Source organism: Microcaecilia unicolor, chromosome 2 (genome assembly GCF_901765095.1).
Source record: "Microcaecilia unicolor chromosome 2, aMicUni1.1, whole genome shotgun sequence".
NCBI classification, from domain to species: Eukaryota; Metazoa; Chordata; class Amphibia; order Gymnophiona; family Siphonopidae; genus Microcaecilia; species Microcaecilia unicolor.
Window position 1 is genome coordinate 209,997,448 of NC_044032.1, and position 20,411 is coordinate 210,017,858.

At 41.2% G+C, this 20,411-nt stretch overlaps 1 protein-coding gene across 1 annotated transcript in view; it reads right to left on the reverse strand.

Annotated features, from left to right (window-relative positions):
* Positions 1–1,357: 1,357 nt before the first annotated feature.
* TUT7 (terminal uridylyl transferase 7) overlaps positions 1,358–20,411 on the reverse strand; it is a 242,055-nt gene continuing 223,001 nt past the window's right edge. Inside the window, 4 exon segments of the mRNA XM_030193686.1 lie at positions 1,358–2,494; positions 4,920–4,983; positions 9,900–9,976; positions 14,392–14,714. Coding sequence (XP_030049546.1) covers positions 2,427–2,494; positions 4,920–4,983; positions 9,900–9,976; positions 14,392–14,714 — 532 coding nt within the window. The 3' untranslated portion in view covers positions 1,358–2,426.

Genomic DNA, 20,411 nt, shown 5'->3' on the forward strand with positions numbered 1-20,411 from the left:
AGTTGATCAAAATGACTGCACATATTCTCAAACTCTAAACAAGATAAGTTCAGAGCGTATCTTGTTAGATGACTTTACATGTTCTCAAACCTTCCTCTAGCCCCCTCCTTTGGATGTTCTCACCCGGGGTGCAGTTGACCCAGTATTATCTCTACTTAACCACAGCAATCTTGCTCATGACGTCTTGTAGGTGCCAGTCTCAGGATTGTGGACAAGAGCAAATGCCCCCTCCCTTGCCAGCTCAGCACTTGCTACAGTGAAATGTAACTGTGTCAAAGGTGATCTCTGATTTTTACAAGCTAGCTCTCTTTTGTATCAGAGTTGATTTTGATTTTAAGAAGCCTGGTTCTTATTATGAGCCATTGGCCTGTATTTTACCGAGAGCAAGGGCTAGCATAACTCTTCATTCCCCACGCCCGCTCTCGTCACTTCTAGAACTTTTACAATTTTGATTTTTAAATCCGGAGCTCCTGGGCCATCGCGGACCACGACTCATGCATGATGATGTCCAGCCTGCTTGTCCTCGGAGAATTACTTTGAAAACAGACAAGTTTATTTCAACTGAGGGACAAGGTGTTATTAAGCTTGTGAGACTGTATATTCAAGAATACATTACAGTGAATATCACTATCATCACTGATAGTCTCTATCAGTTTTTTGCGATTTCATCACTGAAATCATTATCTGTACTGAATATTTGATGAGATTCAATGCCTTTAGTGTGCGATGATAGGAAAGGTGGTTGCTACCTTTTTGGTTAATGCATGGTTCTGAGCACACTGCACTAATTTAGTAATGAAGGGCCCTTTTTACTAAGCCGTGCTGTAGGCGTGCTAGCGTTTTTAGCACCAGCTAAAAATGAGTGCGTAACACTAGAGACACCCATAGGAATATATGGGTGTGTCTAGCTTTAGCATGTGCTAAAAACATAGTGCATCTTAGTAAGCAGGGCCCTAAGATCTTAAGTGTTTTCAGTTGAAACTTCAATCTTTTATTTTGGTAGCATTCTAGCTTTAAGCGGGTTGGGTGTGGATTTATTAGGTTAAGCCCTATCTTTTTTTATATGCATTTTTATTGGGGATTTCCTATAAACCTGACTGGCTGGGTGTTCCTGAGGACTGGGTGAGAAACCCTTCTTTATGTTTATCACATTAGGCAGTTTCTGGAAAAACATGGTGGATTAAGATTTAGGAACATGCCCTTTTGTCTTGATCAGCAATTATGTATGTGCAAGTCCATGACATTACTACTACTACTACTATTTAGCATTTCTATAGCGCTACAAGGCATACGCAGCGCTGTACAAAAGACATATATTTTGTATTAATAATTTCAAGCATACACTCAAAAATGTAGAAATTTGAAGACTAAATTCTGTGACTTTATTTCCAAGACATAACTAAACAGTGGTTCAGTTTTGCTTTTTTTTGGCCACATATGGTAAATTTGATAGGATGTGATGATATTCATGTAGAAATGAGTCCAACAAGATGACAACAAATTAAGCATGAGTCTTTGACTGGCATGAAAACTCTTCATATTACAGAAATGTAGAAAAATGTCAAATCCAATCGCTGACCACCTTGTGATCCTGGTTTTCTTTTTCTTTGAACTAAAGCAAATTCTTGTTTTTCTGTTGTGTTTCTGAAATGGTGCAACAAAGTATACTTAGCAGCATCAAAAATGAAGATCTCCTCCATAATCTCTTCTCTGCAAAGCACAGCAGCAGCAGGAAAATTCTCAGGGAAGAAGCAGAGTCAAGACGTGACAGTGAAGAGAGGAGGCGAGGGAAAAACAAATTAAAACCAAACAACTTAACAGGACTACACGTCCACAGAATTAAAAGTTTACTAGTATACATGTTCTTCCACATATACCATAAAAATAATGTCTGAAATACAGTAGTAGCAGTCCACAAGTATTTGCAACACCTTTACATGAGTAAACAATCAACATTAATAAATACTATTTGCCCTTCAAAAAATCTATTTCTGAAGGGGGGGAAATAACAAACTCTACTATATTTGGTTTGCACATCACATATAGTGCATTTGAAACGTATGGTTACATATTAAAACCTTGAAAATTGACGGAGGGTTTTGAGTACCCAAAACTTATCTACAGGTTTTTACCTAGGAAACAAATACAAATCATGGCTTTCTATTAAAATATTCAAATAAGAGTGTCCATGGTAGAAGGACTGCATTAAAATCCATTGCTCTGTTTCAACTTCAATCACAATTCTGTATATCAAAATAAAATTCTACCATTTGTTTAAATTGATAGACTTATGAGTGCTGCTCATTAAATTCAGATACATTGCCAAAGTAAATCTATATTTCCAAAGTATGTGTAAAATTATATTTATACATATGCATGTGTGTTTGTGGACAGCTAATGTCACCATATCTTGTGTGCTTGAGCTTTCATGAATCTTGTTGGGTCCTCTTCTGTGAGGCTTTTCCCTGAGTCATATATTTGTTGGAAAGACTACCTACATTAAAACAAACAAACAAAAAAAAACCATAGAAAACATATTAGTAGTTCTCATTACAAAACCAGTATGAGTATAATTTTATAAGGGGTGCCTAGTTTAAGAGGGCAGGTGCCTGCTTTGGTGCTATTTTATAAAGACACTAGTGAAACCATGCCCGTTTCAACAATACAAATAGGTGGGAAAATGTGGGATACAAATGTAACAAATAAATAAATAAACAATGAAACGGGCCCTAGGAAGGCTGTCATGTAAGCTTTTTTTTCTCTCTCCCCTGCCCTCTCCTCTAGCGATTCTTCTCTTCCCTGCCCTCCCATCCATGTCCCGCGATTCTCTCCTCTACTGTCCTCCCATCTCATCCATGTCCATCAATTCTCCTCTGCCCTGCCCTCTCCTCAATGTCCCGTGATTCTCTCCTCCCCTCGATTTGTACCTGAATGTTCTCTGGCTGGCTGGTGCTGACTTCCGTTCGTAACATCCCTCCTGATGTCAGCTCGCCTCCAGCGTTCCCTTCCCTCTCACTGTTCCGCCCTCTATCATTACGTCTTGACACGAGGGCGGGACAGTGAGGGGGAATGGAACGCTGGAGGCTGGCTGACGTCAGGAGGTGTTACAAACCCAGGCAGCCAGACATGGAACGTTGGAGGTGCAAATTATTATATAGGATATGGACGCCTGTGTGCTTTATAAAATACTAGTTAAGTGGCAGAAATGGGATCTACACTGCAGGCCTGGAGCAAGTAAATGCCTGTGCCTAGATTATTTAAGTACACCTGTAAGTTAGCATATTTTATAATCCACATGTGTACTTGTGAACTCTGCCCTGGTACACTCCTACTGTAAAAGTATGTACTATCATGTCACTGTGGGTACTTTTATGCCAGTTGGAATTTTAAATCAGGCCATTGACCATGTACAGAGTGAAATCTAAACTCAGAAGTAGACGCTGTGTTCACATGAATATATACTCCATTATATTGTAATGGGGGAAATGGTGGGATATGCTGCTGAATAGCAACTTAAAACAAGGAGAAATCCCGTCTGTGACTCAGATCATCATTGACCAAACCCCCCCCCCCCCCTCCTACCTATGTTAACTTTTGTAGTAGTTTTTCTTTTTTTCTTTATCCTTTTTTATTTTATAGTGAATCGGTTATATGGATATTCACTCTCTGTGTTATGAAAATATATACTCAGGTAGGAATCAAGCAAAATAATCGGCCAGGTCTGGGAACAACTGTCCTTTATCCCAAGCTTTCTTGAATTCAGATACTGTTTTGTTTGAAGATTAGACACATGTCAGTGTTACATATATGTAATAATAGGGGAAATCAGGAGGAGGGGTAGGGAAACTTTTTCACATCACTAAGTTGCTTTTATAAAATAGGCTTAAAACAAGCACCTTTTTGGACTCCTCACATAGACATCCTATTATAAATTTTGGCCCTAAATGAATAAGTTATCAGGCTATAATGTGTATTTTCAGCAGACCTATGCGTTCCAAGTTTGTCTACTGAAAATGCAGGTATAACTTTAAACAGGTAACTAACCTGTTTAACATTATTCCTGCTTTTGCTGAGTTCAGAACTGAATGTGTAAGTTAGATGGAAAATAACTAAGGGGTCCTTTTACCAAGCTGAGGGCTGTTTTTACCGCAGCGGGTAAAACGACCCCAGGCACACATGGCCATGCGGTAAGAGAACCCTTACCGCATGGCCATGCGACGGGGAGCCCTTACCACCACCCACTGAGGTAATGCCCAATTACCACTGGGTTATTGCCATGCAAGTGATTTCTGGGGGTTTCCTTTTTTTCTCCGGAAATGATGCATGCTGGGGGCGGGACTACTGCCAGTGATAGTCCCACAAGAGCAAGCAGTAAGCGGCCGCTCTGTAAAAGGGCCCCTAAATTTGATCACTTTCCATATAACTTTTAGCCTTGTCCCTCCCATCCCACTACTCCCACCCCAATTTAACACATCTAACTTTGGGTGTATTGCAACTTATATGACCAAGCAGTCAGCAGCCCAGGAATTTTAAGACAAAGATATACTGTCAGCACCTGCAGTTGACTGCATTACTGCATCTGATAAATTCTCTCCCTTAATTTGGTCCTCTTTTTCACCACTTGTTTTCTAATGGCTGGAGATGATAAAGGACTATATAGTGAAAAGCACATTTCCACTGACCCTTGCCAGAAAATGAGGGAGAAATGAGATAGATAAAAATATAAAGTGTGCATTTTATGAATCGCTTTTATAATTCTTATTTTCATAATCCAGATCTAAAATGTACAGTGCTATTGTATACTTTATGGAGAACAGTTAATTTCTGTTGAAGCAATTTTTGTATAATGTGAACTGCTGCTTCAGTTAGTCTCTTGTCTAATTTTTCTAGAAGTTTTGAAATAAAAGAATTTACTGCACCTGACTGGGGGCTCAGAATTATTTTTCCTCTCTGTTTCTTTTTTTCTTCATGTAGTGGTATTACCTATGAGGACAAAGGATAAATATGGAAATAAAATTCATAAACGAAAACCACAGCAAGAAATTGTTTGGGGTTAGGGCTTGCCTAATAACAGTTCTGCAGTACTGACAATTATAAGCCTGGCTTCAGCTCCTTGATGAACTAGAAATGCTTTGGAAGCAGCATTAATATCCTTAGAAGGTAGGATAAGGAGACAGTCTCAACTATTGAACAATAGTGATACATAACAACTAGCTCAAGTATGTATATTTTCCTGGAGCTAGAGGGGACTGCAATTCTATAAATCTAAGCACCCCTTACACATATGCATAAATGCCTTCAGATATCCACAAAAGTGCCAGCAGGGCATCTAAGCGCTATTCTGCAAATACTGTATCCACATAATTTACTAAGTGCAAGGGGACCATACACACGGGCTGGACTCCCACTTACACTTGTACCCCTGCACATATACCAGGTCTACAGATAGTGTAAATCATTTAATCAAGAAACTTCAGACCGCCCAGAACAGAGCGGCGAGACTGATCTTTGGAAAATCAAAATTTGAATCCGCCAAGCCCCTTCGTGAAAAATTATACTGGCTTCCCATTAAAGAACGCATCGCCTTTAAGGTCTGTACCTTGATTCATAGGATCATCGACGGAGAAGTTTCCGAATACATGTTAGATCTGGTGGATCTACCACCCAGAAACAGTTCCAGTTTCTCCCGATCCTACCTAAATTTACATTATCCAGATTGCAGTGGCCTTAAAATCAACTCAGATTTAAATTTCAGAAAATTATTGAAGACCACCATGTTCAAAAAGGCATACCTTCCAGACTCAACCTAAACTTAATTTTTTCTGTTTTCAGAAAATCCATGGACCTTATTATCTTGTATTACCCTGTAATATCTGTTGTTATCTTTGTTGTTTTATATGATACCTATACACTTAATATCCTACTATTAGATTGTTCATTTATACTTTCTGAACTGTAGCCTACCCTATGGTTATGTGTAAGCCACATTGAGCCTACAACTAGTGGGAAAATGTGGGGTATAAATGTATTAAATAAATAAATAAATAAATAAATGTGGGCATGACAGTGTTAGGCATGCCAATACCAGGCTGTTATTATTCTATAATGGAACCTGAGCGCCCAGGGTCTGTTACACAATAGACACCTATTGTGCCTTTTAACAAACAGATATCTACTATGTAAATGGACTAGAAGCGGGGAGGCAGATTCAATTCAGAAGTCCCCTCCCAAAAACAAACAAAAAAAAAAATCCCAAAACACAAGAACAAGAAAGCTGCACAACCTATAATGCTGACAAACTCTGAAAATTAGAAGACACTCCCAAATTTATCCTAGACACTCTGGGTCAGATGTAACACAATATTTTCCCCAAGGACACAAAACAGCAGAAGACCCTTTTGTGCATCTGCACCTCTGTTTAAAAATCAGCTGTATTTCAGAAAGAAATAATTGAAAAGAGAAAATAAGAGGTACAGGCCTTAAAATTACTGACTGATTTACACACTAGGTGGGTAGACTGAAGAAAGGTTACCAAAAGTTAGGTGTCAAACATTTGGGCAGTAATCGTGAATTCTATGACAGTAATTCTGCGCAGAACTGTGTTATGCAATACTAGCATAAGGCCACGTTTATGTGCCAAACTTTAGGTGTGAACACGTACACCAGCTAAAAGACTGGTATAATTGCTCATGCCTATCTGTAGGCAGTTAAGACCATAACTGCATGTCTCCTATAACATGTGTGTGCAAGCTCTGGACCACCCATGCCCCCTTGTAGTTGCACACTGTGGAATTTAGGTACATATATTACAGAATACTGACTAAGGTCAGTTACACATATAACTACTAACTGGTGCCAATTAGCACCAGCTAACACTACTTATTGCTGACGTAACTTGCGCGAGGGCGGGACACATGGAGGGAAGGCCCGAAGGGAGGCGATCTGTAGACTGCCGCTGCTGCGCTTTTTTCACACGAAGCGAGGTTGAAGAGAGGGGCTATGATTTGAATTCAGGGGGACCTGGCCCAGTGGTGGACGGAGGGCGACGGGTGGAGGGGACTGCGGTGCCGGGCCCAGGGAATTTTGTCCCCCCTGCCCCCCCCTCTCAGCGGCCCTGTATGAGCGTAAAATGAAATCCAGTGTATAGCCAATTTCCTGTTCAAAAGGAAGGTTAGATGCTAGCGAATTCACCTTGAATTTCTCTTTCAAAAGGAATTTGTTGAAATCTTAAATAGCTATAAAGGGCCCTAGTTGTCCTATTTTCCTTAAGATGAATTAGGAATGGAAAGAGAACACCCTCTTCTATTCTGAAAGCGGAATAGGTTCTATTACTTCTGTACTTAATAAAATTTGGATTCTTTCCTGCAGGAGAACAAAACTAAACTATGAGAGGAAATGTATGAGGCAAGACAGAAAGGATGTGTGATATTATTTCACATTTTAACTTTATTTAATAAACCGCAAATCAGTATCTAAGCGGTTTACATAAAGCAATACATTAATCAATCAGTTGGGAAGGAAAAACCACATGAGGCAGCACGTTACAAATTATAAGTATAAAATAGACAAGGGGAATAAGAAGATACAATTACTCTATGACACACAAGGAGGAATGGTTATAGAAAGAAAACACATAGCACGCTGAGACTTTGTTGTCTAGAGAAATACAAACTATGCTGTTGTCAGACTTAGAATTAGTTAATTGCAAGGGGAACAGCCTGGGCAAAGAAACGGGCCTTCAAAAGAGCTCTGAACCTTTTGGTGGAGAGGTTGGATTGTAATTCAAGGGAAACTAAATTCCAAAACATAGGTGACCTCTCTTGATGACACTCAGCTCCCATGTCTCTGTGGTGACGACCATCCATTCTTTGAAAAGTATCTCTACCAAATTTCTTCCAGTAGAGAAAATATTGTGGGTCTCGAGAAGAAACTACAGTCAGAGTACTGAGCCAAAAAGATACTTGTTTTGGTTGATTCTGAGACTGCTTTGTGGTCGTTTCCCTCCTTATTTAAGTATTTGATGAAAGGTAACCTGTGTATAGCCGCTTAAAATAGGGACACTGCTTTCTGTGTGGATTGTACTGGCATTTGAGAGAAGTAAATAAGTTACTATCCAAAAAAAAAAAAAAACAACAAACCAAAACTGATGTGTCTACCATTTTGGCTGCAATGTAGACACATAAGGCCCACAGTTTAAGTGGATTTATCCAGGTAGCAGTACCTGCTACTCATTTGAGTCCCATTGACTGTGGACATGCATGTGATAATGTTGCTGAAAATCACTACATTCTGCCATGAAGCTATCTGGATAAGAGTAGCAGTCACATCTGATATCCGGATATCAGCCAGTGCTGAATATTAAAGGTAGAACTTCAAATGGCATTAAATGAAACATTGACTGCAGTGTCAGAATACTGAACTGACAATCTTTTGCAGGGTCTATGGTTTCTTTGTCTATTCTACCAAATTCTCTTTCACACATGAAGCAACGGACAGCTTCTGATGCACATCCTGCCACAGAGCTGAAGAACGGAACCTTGCTAGTCTGTGTGCAGTTGTTGTTGTTGTTACATTTGTACCCCGCGCTTTCCCACTCAGGGCAGGCTCAATGCGGCTTACGTGGGGCAATGGAGGGTTAAGTGACTTGCCCAGAGTCACAAGGAGCTGCCTGTGCCTGAAGTGGGAATCGAACTCAGTTCCTCAGGACCAAAGTCCACCACCCTAACCACTAGGCCACTCCTCCAGTTATTGCTGTGGTTGAAGTTCTAGACCAGAACTTCTCAGAACTACTCCATACTAAGAGGAAAGGGGTAGTTTAAACCGCTCCCTCCGTGGTTTATACACTGCCCTTGGCACAGCAGACCACTGATCGTTCTGCCAAAATGACATACTGATTTTTCTTAAGCTTATCTGTGTCATTACATGTCTGCTGAGACTTCAATGCTTAGCATCAGTAGAGACACTGGCACAAAGACTATGCTAAGTCAACGGTATGGAGATTCTTTGTACCTGAAGTCCGATCTATTTGAATGTGTCTAGCACAGCAGAACAGAAAAAAAATGAGACACCTCTGAAGGAATGCAATGCATAGAAAGTATGCACATGCTCAGAAAATTTCTTCCGCTTCTGAATTCTGAGAATGCTAATCTGTCTTGGCACTACACCTATCTTTCCTATCAGTTTTTGTAGTTCCACTTCCGACCTGATTTATGTTGTATTTTTACTATTGTACACCACTTTGAATTGCTGGTTAGAAAAAGCGATATAGCAAGCCAAATTAATAAATACACATACCAACCTGTGGTAGTGGTGGGGGACGACTTCTACACAGCTCTACTAAAGTCTGTGAGGCAAAAGGTAAGCCATGTCAGCAGTCGCAGGGGGGCTCCTCTGATAAAGGTTTTTTTTTTTTTTTTTAAAGTTTGGGAAGTAATTTCAGGGTAAGCTGTGATTGGGGGAGGGTGGTGGTGGAATATTTTAATTCTCAGAAGGAATGAGATAAGCCATGGCAGTGAGGGGACTCCTCCAACAATGCTATTTTTGTCCTCAGGAAGGAAGTTCAGAAAGTCAGCTGCCAGTTCATTCTGCAAAGGTTTTTCTTTCTTTGTTGGCCAGGCAACAATGTCAGTGGGTATCTTCTGGGAAAGATCTTTGATGATGGTGGACTCTTCTGGAGAAGAGCCATAGAATCACCTTAGCTCAGCTTGCAATGGCAGTGTAAGCATGTAATTTGTATGTTAAAATCAGGAGACAGTGCTGTGCCTGCTTTGGGGGAGTGAACTGTGGAGTTGGGGGTAGAGGATCATGCATCACACCAAAGAATTCCCAAGGACACACTGGTTGAGAAATACTGCCTTAAAGAAGCTGTTCTACTGCTTGTATAGATTTGCCAACTTTACCTGAATTGCTCTCCCAGCATGTTTCAGTACTTTTGGGGAAGAGGGAGATCCACACAAGGCATCAGGTTTTGAACCTCCTAAAACAAATAAATAATTTGTAACTGAAACTTTTGAAAAATATTTAAAATATCCACAACTGAAATTAATGCATACAAAGTAATACATTTATCATATTTAAAATCAGCATTGATAAAGGAAATGGAGAAAATATCAGATGTTATAAAATGAAATGGATATTAAATATACCAAGTTTAACAAACAAATGAAACGGGATATCTTTAATTGGACTAATACATTCATAGAACTTGAAAGTTATGCACAGGGTTAAATAAAGCAAAGGACAACAGGCCATGTACTTCACAGCTGGGTGATGTCATCCGACAGAACCCAGTGCGCACACCGACTAGCAAGACTATTATAGAATTTTCTAGCAGCATCTGACCGTGTATGCACGATGCGCAAGCAAGGGACCCTCAGTCACACAACTCCAAGGGGAAGTGGGAGGGTATGCGAGAATAACTGGCCTAATGTCCTCGTCGAGCACCTGCTACAGGTGAGTAACTTTGCTTTTTCTAAGGAAAATAGGCCTTCATATTCTCACAGCTGGGAATCCCTATCTACCAGGCTCACCGAAAACAACAATGCTAGGATGGTAGTACATTTTCTGAAATGCTACCTGTTCCATGCGCAGGGCCCAAGAGACAGGCAGAGCTCTGGAGTCTCATTGTGTGGATGAGACGATGGTGCAGGGAGGAGAGTTTTAGATTTGTTAGGAACTGGGCAACATTCTGTGGAAGGGGGAGCCTATTCCGAAAGGATGGGCTCCACCTTAACCAGGGTGCGACCAGGCTGCTGGTGTCGACATTTAAAAAGGAGATAGAGCAGCTTTTAAACTAGAAATGGGGGGAAGGCAGACAGTCGCTCAAAAGCGCATGGTTCGGGATAAGGTATCTTTCAAAGATATCATCAAAACAGGGAAGATAGGGTATCCTGATAGTGAGGTTGCAAGAGAGACCATAGTAGATCAGATGTCCCTAAATAAGAATCAGACAAAAGATTGCAAATTAGTACTGTCAAGTACTAAGCATGATGTAAATAGGAGTAGCAAACACATTTGAAATGTCTATATGCGAATGCCAGGAGCCTAACAAATAAGATGGGAGAGTTAGAATATATTGTACTAAATGAAAAATTAGATATAACAGGCATCTCTGAGACCTGGTGGAAGGAGCATAACCAGTGGGACACTGTCATACCAGGGTACAAATTATATCGTAGTGATAGGGTGGATCGAATCGGTGGAGGGGTTGTATATTAACGAGAGCCTTGAATCAAATTGATTGAAAATTCTGCAGGAAACAAAAACACTTCTTGGAATCACTGTGGATTGAAATTCCATGTGTAAAGGGGAAAAGGATAATGATAGGAGTGTACTACCGTCCGCCTGGCCAGGATGAACAGACGTGTACAGACACCATACCTGGCTGTGTGTTGCTGAAGAAAGCTGGATCCTGCAGCAGTTAAATTATTTGTGCTATGTCCTTTTTTTTACACTGTGCTGCAATTTTATTTCTGATGTTATACCGTTACTTAGAACTGTGGCAATATATGGGCTACAAATATTTTACATAAATAAAAAAATATTTTATAGTATGAACGAGATGTGTCTTCAATTTTTGGCTTGATTCACCAATGTAGCATTCATTTTCTCACTTTATGCACTGGATCATGTATATCAGTGGTTCTCAACCCAATCCTCAGGACACAACTTTGTCAGTCAGGTTTTCTGGATACCCCACAATGAAAATATATGGACTAGATTTGCATAAAATGGAAGTAGTGCATGCAAATGTAATTAATGCAAAATCATTGTGGATATCCTGAAAACCTGACTGGCAAAGTATGTCCTGAGGACTGGCTTGAGAACCCCTGATGTATATTATATTCATAAAGAAGCATGAATGTGAGCCTTTTCTTTCAAATTATTAAGAAATATTGTTAGTACAATACAAAGGTATCACTTACAACTTATTTGTTCACACCTATCCAGTGCCGTAGCGAGGGCTAATGGCACCCGGGGCGGGTCGCCGGTGCGCACCCCCCTCCCCCGGGTGCAGCACGGCGCGACCCCCCCCCAAGCGCAACCCCTCCCGGACCGCATTCTTACCTGCGGGAGGGCCGATCCGCTCCGAGTGCACGTCACTCGGAGCTGCGTCGGCCCCGCTGGTTCCCTGCTCTCTCTGCCCCGGAACAGGAAGTAACCTGTTCTGGGGCAGAGAGAGCAGGGAACCAGCGGGGCCGGCACCCCCTCCCCCGAGCGTGTGCACCCGGGGCGGACCACCCCTCCCGCCCTTCCTACGCCACTGCACCTATCCATATATCTTGGTGGACTAACAAAGCAACCACAATTTTCAGTTAAATTTTAAGAGTTAAACTTCTCTTTTTAGCATTTAAAAAATGTTTCTGATGTGAAAACGGTACACTGATTTTGAATACTATGAAAAAACACATCTGCAGCCTAAAGATCAAGCAATACTTAAAAGATATATTCTCTAGTATACACACTACATGAGTACATGAACAATTTTCAGGTAAACAAATTTTCAAACTACACTGCCAGTAACACTGTACTCTATTTCTGCACCCTCCAAAAATAAATTAAGAAAGAAATCAATTACTTTAATTTCAGGTTTCCACTTCCCCTGGTATATTCAACTGGAAAAAAAAAAAACCTTTCAACTTTAAATGATTACTGAAGCACAAATGGCCATCATGCAACTGCTGTCCAACACTCTTAGATAAAACTGCCTCTCCATCACACTTTAAGCATGATCTGCTGCTCAGAATATTATTTCAGCAATATAAATTCAAAAGGATGCAACTGAAGGGGAACAAAACTTGGTTCTAGCATCAAGCCAGTTCAAGGGATCAGACGCCCTAGGTGAACATTCAAGCATGAGCCTTCTTAAAATTTCCCTTATGCTCCCTACTGTCCACACCCCTAGCATTCATTCTCCTTCCTCATCTCCTATACTTTCTTCCTCCCTTCCCTAGTTATCTGCCTATCTACCTCCTTGAATATCCACTTTCCATGCCTTTTTTTTCTACATTAACCCCGGCATCCATCTCTCTGTCTTTCTGCCCTTGATTTGCCCCCTTCCCAAGTATCTGTCCTTCTCAGTCCTCAAGCATCAGCCCCCTTCTCCCACCTACTTCGTCAGCCACATCCTCAGTGCCCTTCTCCCAGACTCAGAATTGAACCCTTTCTCCCACCCCTATCTTTTAGCATATGCTCTTCCATCTCCACCCCACATGTTTATTCCTTTATTTGATATTCCGCCTTTACATAGGTGAAGTCAAAGCAGTTCACACATTAATAAAAAGGGGGAACTCCATAAAAGAATGCAAAGGCTCCTTCTCCCAGCCATAGTATCACCCCACTCTCTGCCACTCCCACCACATACCTGTGTGAACCCCCTTTCTGCCATCACCAGCCCCTGCATTAGCCCCCTTATCGCAGACCCAGAATCAGATTTCTTCTCCCACCCTAGCATTTGCCAATCATCATCCTCATCTCTCCCCAAATATGATTCTGCATCTTTTCTCTCTTTTATGTACTTCAGTATACCCTCCCTCCCCCCCAGGTGATCCATCCTGTCCCCTCAAAACTTGGTGGTTTCCATCTGGCTCCAATTTTAATATGAAAATGTCAGCAGTAAGCAGAAGGGTAAGGTCCTGCACAGGCTTGGGTTCAGGCACCATGACAACAGGAGTTGTGCATTAGAGAGAGAGACCTAGCAGAGAAGTACAGAAGCTGGACCTTACCCTTCTACTTACTGCTGAGGTTTCCATGTTTTTTATTTTCCCCAAAACCTTTTATTGTAAAATATGGCAGAAATACAAAACGGAAAAGACAGCACAATAACAATATGCAATCAAATCTTCTATCACATCCAACCCCTGCCCCAAATCTCCCCCCCATCAACTATGCTCAAACCCCCCCCCCCCCCCCATAACGGAGCATGTGCAATTCATAGACCCTTCTTTCCCGACACCCTCCAGCAAAGTGTCAAATTGGTTTCCATGTTAAAATTGGAGCCATGATGGAAATCACCAAGGTTTGAGGAGTTGGGGAGGATCACAGGTGGAAGGAAGGAAGAGGAGCTTCTGGTTGGGCAAGAAAGGAAGAGAGAGGAGATATGCTGGACTACATGAGAAGGAAAGAGAAGGCAGAAAGTACTTTATACTGATGCCTGTGTCCTGCAGTGTTTCTTTTTTTTTTTTGTGTGGGGGGGGGGGGGGGGGGGGAGGGTTTGAAAGGGGAATACCTCTACTTGGACTTTTTAAACTACTTGCATGCTCTGTTGTCCCTAAAATGGTGCCACCCTAGGCAGTTGCCTAGTCTGCCCAGTGCTAGGGCCAGCCTCAATTGGCATCATGCATCAATATATTCGAAATCTCAAATTAGTTCCATTTGCTATCAGCTTCCTACCTATGACTCCTTTATACTGAGGGCACTCTTTCTTGATGTGTCCTTCTTTCCCACAGATAAAACAACGTTTTTCCTTGGTATCTCGGTCCTCCTGACGCCTCCATTTCTCAGCTGAAAAGCGGGGAGTCTGGTCCCTGCCTATCTCCTGCACTGTTCCCTTTCCCTGTCTGGGTTTCTGGGGTGTGGTCAGCTGAACCTTCCCCTCTTTTGAAGACATCTCTTTCTCCACATTTCTGTTCAGGATTTCTTTGTCTTCATTGCTTCTTTGTATTTTTTTCTCCAGGTATCTTTGGTTCATAGGATCATCGTTATCTCGTCTCCTCCTAAGGAATAAAGGCAAATTTAAGTATATAAAGCAAAAAAACAAACAAAAAAAAACAAACCTATGCTGATTGTATGAAGATCAGCAGACCAAACTACAACCATTGAAAAGTCCCAATTTTTAAATGTCTGTGTTTTCAAAGTAAAACTCTTAAGTTAGAAGTAGAAAAGAGCCTTTATAAAATTGCATGGCTGCATAGGAGCCAGTTCTCCAATATTCAGCAGGGTTGGTACCTATGCATGGCTATATATATGTATATGCATGTATAAATATACACATCAAGAAGACTGTGTGAAGACATTCTCAGGGCTTAGGTTAGGGGTAGAGGTGGGGCTGCAGTGTATGAGTGTATTTTATAAAATAAGTGGGTATACAATGAGAACAGGTATAAATATGTGTATTGAGCATTTGTGTGCTATTGGGGCTAGTTCTAGGTGCATATTTTATAAAAGGTACCTAATGTGACAAGTCCAAAATTACCCTCCATAATCCTTTTGTGCTTGTAGGAGGACTAGCCACATTCCCTGTCCCATTAACGTAATGAAAAATCATGCAAGTCTATTTTAATTTTTTTATTTAAACTTTTAATTGCATTTATAACAAAATTCCACTCTTGTACAGGAAGTCCAGGAGAAAAAAAAAAAGAAAACCAGTTTAGGATGGGCTGGAGTGGGCTTTGACTGAAAATCCAGTAGTTGGAACATAAAGACAGAGCCGGGTGGATTTCAATGGTCTATGTCCCAGAAACACTAAAGAAAGACCATGATCAAGTATTTATTTACTGCCCTTTTGAAGAAATACACTAAGAATATATCAAACATGACCAATAGACAATTACAAAAGCAAAAATATTCAAATAACAATACAAAGCATGGCATAGCATACTACTTACAATGTCAACACAGTATGTAATAGAACATTTTAATTGACAGTGTAGTGTATAAGCAAAGATGGAACGTATAGATAGGTAAGAGAGTAAAAGGAGTTAGAAAATCAGGAGACTAAAATTAAAGAAAATTGCACATTGAGGTCAATGAGATGGTTAACATATGGACAGGTAAGAGAGTAAGAGGAGTTAGAAAATTAGGTGACTAATTTAAAGAAAGGTGCACATGAGGTCAGAGAGATGGTTAAATATTATCCCAGCTACAGTAGGAGTGGATAAACACGCCCTGCTGCAGTATGTGCAGCCCATGCCACTCTTTGTGTGTGTAAGTGAGACTAACAAGTTAGTTACTTCTTCCATTAAAGGCCTGGTTGAAGAGCCAAGCTTTCACCTGCTTCCTGAAGTAGAGATAGTCATGTATTAAGTGGAGCCTTTCAGGCAGTGCATTCCAGAGTGTGTGGGCTACTATGGAGAAGGCTCGCTTGCGGGTATCACATTGTGTAATGTCTTTTGGAGAGGGTGTGGTTAGTGATAGTCTTTGAGAGGGCCTTTAGAGGGGCATAATCGAAAGGGATGCCCAAGTTTTCCTGGGGACGTCCTTGCAGCAAGGGGCGGGGAAACCCGTATTATCGAAACAAGATGGGCGTCCATCCTGCGTTTCGATAATACGGTCGAAGATGCCCAAATCAGCAAATTTAGGTCGACCTTAGAGATGGTCGTTCCCAGGACTTGGTTGTTTCTGATTTTCAGCAATAATGGAAAGCGAGGTCGCCCATCTCAGAAATGACCAAATCCAAGCCATTTGGTCGTGGGAGGAGCCAGCATTTGTAGTGCACTGGTCCCCCTGACATGCCAGGACACCAACCGGGCACCCTAGGGGGCACTGCAGTGGACTTCACAAATTGCTCCCAGGTACTTAGCTCCCTTACCTTCAGCCAGATGCACTAAATAAACAGAAAAAGCCCTTCCCTTACCAATCTCTTAGCAATTCGGAAAGGAACAGGCATGCATGTCTTGCTAGCCTCAGATGTCATACTCAGGTCCATGACAGCAATGCAGGTCCCTGGAGCAGTTTTAGTGGGTACTGCAGTGCACTTCAGACAGGCGGACCCAGGCCCATACCCCCCCCCCCCACCTGTTACATTTATGGAAGGAATAGCGAGCTCTCCAAAACCCACCACAAACCCACTGTACCCATATATAGGTGCCCCCCTTCATCCGTAAGGGCTATGGTAGTGGTGTACAGTTGTAGGTAGTGGGTTTTGGGGGGGCTCAGCACACAAGGTAAGGGAGATATGTTCCTGGCAGCAATTTATGAAGTCCATTGCAGTGCCCCCTAGGGTGCCCGGTTGCTGTCCTGGCATGTCAAAGGGACCAGTGCACTATAAATGCTGGCTCCTCCCACAACCAAATGGCTTGCATTTTGGCTGTTTTTGACATGTATGTCTTTGGTTTCGAAAACTGCCGAAAGCCAGAAACGTCCATGTCTAGGGACGACCAAATCTAAGGATTTGGACGTCTCTGACGGTATTTTTGAAAAGATGGACGTCCATCTTGTTTCGAAAATGTGGGTTTCCCCGCTCCTGGATTTTGCCATTTTGCAAGGACATCCAAATCGCAACTTGAACGTCCATTTCAAAAATGCCCCTCCACGTAACTAATACAATGCTGTTTAAGACTAATAAGAAATAATCCTCCAAAGGGACACCATTTTGTTGTGGTGCAGGGGCTTGCCGATAACTTGGAGGGCTATGCTGTAGGGTCACCCACATCAGAGTGTCTCAAACCTGCTGGATGACCAAGATGGTGGCAGAACAGATTGCGTTGGACTCAGCTCTGCAATCATAAGAGTAAGGGAAACCCTGGACTTACCCTCCCATGTCCGAGGACCCTCCTCCCCCACATTGTCCAGCCAACTTTTGAGAATCAGTTTCCGTCCAGTATTGGAGGAAGTGTGGATGCAGGCAGCCCTGCAAGGTTGGGATATAGTTTGGAATATAAGTTGGCTAGATTGACATGCGAAGTGCACCTCTGCAACTGAGAACCACTCCGGCTGGGAGCTTTGGAGTGAACACTATATGAGATGGGTAAGTTTAGCTGCTCCCACGGGGAACGTCCTGGTGGCCTTTTCTGCAGTTTAGAGAAATGGAATTATTGTCTGTATGGAACAAAAAGTATCACTGACTTGGCAACATCATATTCCCTCTGAAAGTTAGCTGAGTCTAGATGCGAGAAGATCTAAGGTAATTTTGGACCAGCTATGAGATGCTATTCGGACAGTAGACTCTTCTCTACAGGTGATATCTTTAATTATCTACTTAATTATGACATTACTACCGATCTTGATCTGGGTGAGCATCCAGAGTTTGTATGCCTCAATGACAGACAGTATAAAGTGGATCTGATGTTTTTTCTAGAGAATTCCACAAAGTTAGTGACTTCAAGAACTTTATCACTAACCTTTCTGCAGGAACGTGATCAGATTATGATGCTGGAATTATACCTTGGCCATGTGAGGGATCTGTTTATGGGACAGTTCAGTGCTTTTTCCCGATTCTTTTTTTGGACCTAACTCAGAAAAGACTTACCGGCCTTAAAACTCTGAGTCCTGGTTTTAGGTAAGACAATTGATTTTTTTTTTTTTTTTAAATCCTCATTTCTGTTTTATACTTTAAGGTGGATTAGTGTGTGCTAATCTTTAGTAAAAGGCTCATAAATGTTTTAGCAGTTTCCATAGTTAATCCTTAACTGGCCTGCTATATTCACTCCACTGTCTTTATGATTTATTTACTTTCCTATATTGATTTACCTTATTTTTGCTCCTTCTCTTGTGGACTAATATGTGATTGTTATTTCCTCTTTAAATATATATTTCCTGTTTTTTTTTAATTCTATTTCTGTCATTCAATTTGGATTATATGAAATTTTATAAATAAAAAAATAGTAGGAAATAAATGATAAGTCCACAAGATTGAGAAATTCAAGTTCAAAAATCAAAAGAAATTAAATAACAATAGGAAAAGGTACAGCAAGCACTGAGTTCCTTAACAAGAGAGAAAACAACAATAGAACTACTCTACTGCTGTTAGGAACATGAAGTCATTTCTCCTCCCCTTCAATAACTGCCCTTCGTAGAAATAAAGGAAGTCAACTGTGAAGAATAAAAAATAAATAAAACCACAAATGTATGAGACCTATACTTTATAATACATTTACACCAGAACTTTAAGAAAAATAAAGCTCCCATTTGCTGAACAGTAGGAAGTAGTAGCAGAAATTGACTCCTCTTCCTCTGTCTCTCTCTCTTGAAACATGGGATATATTCTAATGTTAAAGTTTATAAATGTCTTTTCTTAGTGTCTAAAAAACAAACGGAGCAACCATTCCTTACCTGAAACCAATACTAAAATGATCTATAATGGGCCTGGTTGAACTACTTCTGAATCAGAGGTTTCCGGGAAAGCTGAAACATCCAATGGGTCCAATGATTGGACCATTTTTAGTTGAGGGCTATCATCAAATCTCTTTGGAGAATACACAACATATTTTGACAATAGGAGGAACAGAATCAAAGGAAACATTCAAAATCAAGAAACAGGTCTAGGAGACACTGAAGGTATATGAGGAAAATTCACCACTCTTAAATCACAGCTTCTAACTGCATTCTCCAAATTTTCAACACTGGCTTTTAGAATCAAATTATCCTTATTTAACACAGACTCCACATTTTTCATGTAAGAGATAGAATCATCAGATTTTCTTACTCTGATGTTTAAATGAACGATATCTTTAGTTTTTTTTTATTAAGTTTAGTCTCAATTGACCCATGTTTGCAAAATGTAAAGTTAAAGTTTTACACTGAAATCAAGTACAGCCTTTGGGATGAATCTGGGTAAAAGACTGAGAAAAACTTGCCAACACCAGCCCCTGCACTGAAGGACGACCCTGAAACAAATCTTCTACCAAAGGTGGAGAAAGGAGTGAGAGTGATTCCATTCCTACTGCAGATAGCTGGACACCACTCTGCGCGACTGCTCCCTGTGGCAAAACCAGATCTTTGGGTGCTGCATTGCTACCACCCCCTTGCACCATATCAGGACAGACTACTTTGGTTGCCACCAGTGTGGCAGGAGCAGACCTCAGCCTTCCAGAAGTGGTTGTGGTGGATGCTCCTTGAACTAAGCATATGCTCCATCTCAAAGGTCTCAGCTGGTCCACCGGTCTCTGGTGAAGCCCTCAGTGAGCTCCTATGGAATCAGCTTCTCTCGGTACGAACTGTTACACAGTGGTCCATTGAAACTCCCAGAAGCAAGGTAGGGGGTTCTGAGGAAAACCCCCTCATCTTGTCCTTCCTTTTCACCATAGTAAGACAGATATCCATGAAATGGCAACACATCAGGAGAAACGAAGTGTAGTCACCATCTTGGTACCGTCCTCAAAAGTACTGCTCTGGTTATGCAAGTCTATTTTTAAACTTTCAAGCTGTGGGTCTAGTCTTTTGTGCTAATCTAGTTAGCTTCCATAACAAGGAACTGCAAACAAGATGCAGGAAGAGAAGAGGAATTGTGGGGGAGACAAAATATGAAACACAAAGTTGGATAATATTTCCAATGAACTGCATCTCTCTCCCTGACAGCAAGGGCAATCCAGAGTATGGAGAACAGAGTGAAGCAGGATTCTGCATAGTTTATGTTTATTGGGAAACTTGATATACTGCCCTATGCAGATAGAACTGGAGTGGTTCCTATATAATAACATTTTAGATAGAAAAGGTCTCCATATAAATATAAACAATTTAAGAGTAACAAACCA